The 5,026-nt window shown below is 47.2% G+C and overlaps 1 protein-coding gene across 1 annotated transcript; it reads right to left on the reverse strand.

Moving 5' to 3' along the window:
- Positions 1–26: 26 nt before the first annotated feature.
- LOC101757542 (50S ribosomal protein L1, chloroplastic) lies at positions 27–3,492 on the reverse strand. The gene is made up of 7 exons (XM_004962148.4): positions 3,112–3,492; positions 2,841–3,020; positions 2,693–2,747; positions 2,095–2,222; positions 1,427–1,510; positions 351–476; positions 27–263 (listed from the first exon to the last, which is right to left on the reverse strand). Exons 1-7 carry the CDS (start codon positions 3,433–3,435, stop codon positions 126–128), a joined length of 1,035 nt encoding a protein of 344 aa, XP_004962205.1. The 5' UTR covers positions 3,436–3,492; the 3' UTR covers positions 27–125.
- Between the last annotated feature and the right edge of the window lie 1,534 nt (positions 3,493–5,026).

Consider the following 5,026-nt stretch of genomic DNA (forward strand, 5'->3'; position numbering starts at 1 on the left):
CCCCCCCCCCCCCCCCCACACACACACCCCAAAACATTGTTTCTGTGCTCATCAGCAAGGGACGGATTAAATCCGTGGAAGTGGTCGCAAATGCCAGATGACTTAACTGGTGCCTGTGGTGACATCTAGTTAGATGAATCTGTGCCATAGTCAAGCATTTCTTTTATGTTTAGCTTGATTGAAGGTCCCATAGATGAGCACAAGTATGCCGTTTTCCAGTATATACCCTTAGCACCAGATGGCTTGTTCCTCTCAACAGAGCGCTGTCAATGGGGATGGCAAGATGTATGTCAACAAAGATTCTCAATAACATGAGCAGAGATAAATGTTTATAGGAACAGAGATCTTACAACAACAGCCATGAAGTTTGTGATAAGATCTTCTTCAGGGAAGTCAACCTTGCCGAAGGGAATATGGACAATTCCTGTTTTGTCAACTCTGTATTCGACTTTACCCTTCTTGAACTCTTCGATAGCCTGGAAAGATTCGCACAATTAGCATTATCTACTTCATTCATCTCCAATGGCAAGTATCGATACAAGCATGGGATTAAAATGCTTCAATTTTACATGGTACATGATTCAAAGATTAAATAATAGTCAACCTAATGGTCATCTGGACCCTACTTTAAATTCCATTTTTTTTTGGAAGATCTATTATTGTAGTCATAACAATACCATTTGGCCAACCCAGAATTCCAGACACTATTTGATTACAATTAGAGGGAGGGATATGCATCAAGGTCAGATGTGTCCAGTACTGCATCAATTGCTGAAGCACTTATAGTCTCTGCAAGGATGGACACAGAAACACTAGACAAACTCAATATGTAACACATCCCATTTTCCAAATGGATAACAACATACATAGTCGTAGTCCTTTCGATTTTTTGGTACTTTGAGCCTTGCTTCTGAAATAAACTGAACAGTGAACACTGGTCCAGATTTGAAGTCATAGCCGATCACTCAATCAACTGCCTCACTACTTTTTTGCTAATTATTATTGTCAGTGTATTTTGTGTTGCCGTTACTGAGCGGATCTGTGGAGTCAGGAATTAATTAATATTATCACCAGTCTACTACCATAAACCAACAGTGCTCCATATACTCAAACATCTCTCGTCTAATTTCCTCCAATTTGATCAGTAAATACAACCTTTTCAGCTTTCTTAACTTTTGCTAGGCACGATTAAACAAGCAGCACATGTTCAAGATAATACCATTCCTGAGCCTTCAATTATCAAAATACAGGAAAGTAAATACAACCGACAAAGGTAGCACATGTTCTAGAAGTGCGGCTAAGTACTACAATGCCATGAACTTTTCAATCTTGTCACAGTGCCCAGACCAAGTAATAAAGGCACAAATGATTTACAAGCAATATTGATGAAAAGTCAGGGGAAAACAATCTTTGACTTCCTCAATACCTGAGTAATGTTCGGAGAAACAGTGCCAGCTTTGGGGTTAGGCATCAGTCCTCTTGGTCCTAGAATCTTACCCAAGCCAGCAACCTGAAAAGTAATAGAAATAACTCAGCTTGATAATTATTTAAAGCAAAGCCCACACTGGAAGATTCAATGAGCATGGTGAATACTGTGACAAACATATACAAAGATTTGAACGTTTATTTTAGGCCTAGCTTTCAAACAACGAAGCATCTCAATATGTATTCCTGTAGTCGAAAGTTAGATTGTTATAGCTAATCTATTTTAGCTGAACAAAACAATGATTTTAACAGTTTACACAGCAAGACATCAAGGCCTATAGTAGTCGCAACTAAATATTCATTTGAAATTTTTTGCGACTGCCTCCAATATGAAACTGAAATAAAAGCAGAACCTTTTCAAGGATAGGGAAAAATAACAGAAAAGGTACAAAAAGGGTGTCTGGCCAAACAATCAAACAATGGTTCAGTGTATTCTTCCTGGAAATATTCATAATGTAAAATTTTATACTAGTGACAGGCCATGATAACTATTTGGTCAAACCTCAGCTAAATGATTGATGAAATTGCAACGTGATAGATCATCTTCACCAAGCAAGCAAATATTTCAATCATGAATGCCACAGCTAGTTCTACTTCCATATTTCATACCTTAGGCATCATATCAGGTGATGCAATCAATTTGTCAAACTCCATAAATCCTCCTTTTATTTGTTCGATCAACTCATCTCCACCAACTATATCAGCTCCTGCAGCTCTAGCTTCATCTATCTTCTCACCTGTAAGGGCAAGAAACAATTACTAATGCATAATGGTAACAATTATTCGAGCTACTTAGGTACCTCCAGCATTATGATCATATCAAGAAAAGCATGAGTATGTGACACGAAGGAGTGTGGAAGACATGTTTCAGTCATTCAACAAGGATATGCTCCATGGCCAGCACAAAATATAGCACCAAAGCCACATATATTTCCAGCTGACTTCTTTTGAATATGAAGAGACATCATGAAAATATTACATGGATTGAAATATTCTTCTAACAGGTCCTCAAAAACAACTAGTTTTATCCCACAAATTGATGTGATCTAATAGCTTAGTCCTTAATATCAGTACACAATAGTACGCAGAAATAAAGGCAATCATGTTTCCAATTAAACCAATATCCACCCATGAGGAGCAATATATCGGCAAACAGCACAATCACACATATGAGCCACTAACAACAACATTTCCAATCAGCACCCACCTTGTGTGAGAACTGCAATCTTCACCGTTTGGCCTGTTCCCTTGGGCAAATTCACCTGTCCTCACCAAGACCAACACAGAATCCAGATCAACGAACGCAATAGGACACTCTCAAACAGAACAGAACAAGAGAAAACAAGAAACGATACCGTTGCACGGAGCTGCTGATCATTGTACTTGGGGTCGAGGTTCATGCGGAAGTGCGCCTCCGCCGACTCCTTGAATTTCGCGCTAGCCATCTGCTTCATCAGCGAGATGGCGGTGGGCACGTCGTACTCCTTCTTGCTCTCCCTGAGCTTCTGTATCTCGAGGAACCTCTTCGACCTCGTCTGCGCACCCCCAAAACCAGCGCGGCGTCACCCGACCGTACAAAATCACGCAAACGATAGGAATCATATACACGAGAGAGGGGGTGCATACGCGGTCGCGCTTGAGCGGCAGGGCGGCCTTGCCGGTGCGCGGCCGCGTGGGTGGCGTGAACGCGGGGCCGCGGCCCCCCTCGTACCCGTCGTCGTCGTCGTACCGCCCTCCCTGGTCGGCCTCCACCTCCTCCTCGAGCACGGCCCCCTGCGGGTCGGCGACGGCGGCGGCCGCGGGGCGGCGGAACGCGAGGAGCAGCCGCGGGTACGCGCGCAGCGACGGCACGGAGGAGGGGAACAGCAGCGCGTTGGGCGCTGCCGGCGCCGTGCTGGCCGCCGGCGCGAGGAGTGAGGTGGAGGCGGAGGCCGCAGTGGCTGTGGCCATGGTGGTGGTGGGGTGGAGGGGAGGAGGGCGGAGCAGATAAGAGGGAGTGGAGGGATAGCAAGAGGAGCCGAAGTGGCCGCGCGCGCGGGTTATAGCCGATGAGGGGACACTCGGCCTCGGCGTTCACCGGATAGGGCTGGGCGTGGGCGGGCTCGCGGCCGCAGGGATGACGGGGAGCGGCGCGTGAACTTGGCCCCGGATTACAGCGATTTGGCTCGCATTTTGGCTGGACGCGTCGGGAAATCTGCTGGTTTGGGTCGGGGCGGGCGGGTTCGTGTCCGCGCGGGGGGCGGCGGGCGTGGAGAAACGCAGCTGATTTGGCTGGGCCGAGACGCGCGCCGGTGTTCGGGGACGTGGGGCGCCTGTTTTGGCTCGGGCCCGAGCGCCGTGCCGACGCGCGGGGGGCAGACGGACAGGTGTGTGGCCGCGGCTCGCGTGTTGGTGGTGGGGGTCGAGCGGCAGCGACGAGGGAGGCCGGCGGCCGTGTGTGGCTGCGAGCTGGGTTGGGAACAAAACGGTCCTGCTGCTTCTAGACTTCTGGCACCACGACTACGAGTGTTCTTGTAGCTTGAAGGTTACTTCGGCTTTCCGGGGCCAGTGTTGTACCAAAACTGGCAGCGTGACAGGTGAATCTTTTCACTCCCCGGCGAGTGGCGAGATTTTTGTGGCTTGCGTTGGATCGTTCCGTACGATCGAGCTTATCCGTGATCGTTTTTCTGGTCATTTCGCGTTCTTTGCTTCGGCTATCATTTCGTGTGGATCCTAAGCGGTGGTGGGTGGCTAACTGGGCTGTCAAGAGAACGACCCCCGCAGATAAGTGATATGATAAGACGCAGCATGGAGCACGTGAAAGCTTTGTTCGCCAGCGGTATGTGGTGGCACCCGCAACAGGGGAGTCGATGGATCGTAGATCAGAGACAGGGATAGACTCGCGGCTACTAGAAAACCGTCCTTAGCTACGTCAGATTTATAGGTAGACACAATTTATTTCGTCTCTATAGCAATGTAGGCACGCTTCCATAAAGCGTGTTAGAGGCATCTTCGTACGTACCGCGTCAGACCTCGTAGAGATGAATCCTTTAAGCGTTGCTATAAAAGAAAGAGACATTTTATAAACACGTTAGATGCATATCTAAAAATATTGATACAATTTTGTAGACACATGTATAAAATGTCTCTAGTGGTTAGTAACGTAGTATAGTAACGCTTCATTTCGTATTAATAAATATAGATACAATTTAGACGCGTTTTATAGCGATGTCTTATTGCGTAGTAATTAGTATAGAGACGATTTAAGGGGTGTTTGGGAGCACTCCACTCCAAATTTTTGAGCTCCACTCCACCAACTCCAGAAAAATACCAGAGCTGTCCACATGTTTGGCAAAATGCACAGATCCAGCTCCGGAAATAGAAGATCTTGCTGTGTAAAGTCCATTACCCATGTGAATGGGTCCCACTTGTCAGTCTCTTTAGTTCTCCCTCTGTTCTCCCTCTCTTCTCCTTTGCTAGTAGGGAATGGAAGGCCACGAGCAGGGCGAGAAGAGGTGGGTGGCGCGGCAGGGCGGGCGTGCGGTGGGCGACGCGGCAGGGG

The sequence above is a fragment of the Setaria italica genome, chromosome III, assembly GCF_000263155.2.
Source record: "Setaria italica strain Yugu1 chromosome III, Setaria_italica_v2.0, whole genome shotgun sequence".
In the NCBI taxonomy this organism is placed as follows: domain Eukaryota; kingdom Viridiplantae; phylum Streptophyta; class Magnoliopsida; order Poales; family Poaceae; genus Setaria; species Setaria italica.

Coding starts and splice junctions, on each gene's coding strand:
- LOC101757542 (XM_004962148.4), bottom strand. CDS start 3,435: ATGGCCACAGCCACTGCGGCCTCCGCCTCCACCTCACTCCTCGCGCCG. Junction 2,748..2,840: donor ATCAGCAGCTCCGTGCAACG/GTATCGTTTCTT, acceptor TGGTGAGGACAG/GTGAATTTGCCCAAGGGAAC. Junction 264..350: donor CAAACTTCATGGCTGTTGTT/GTAAGATCTCTG, acceptor CCCCATTGACAG/CGCTCTGTTGAGAGGAACAA.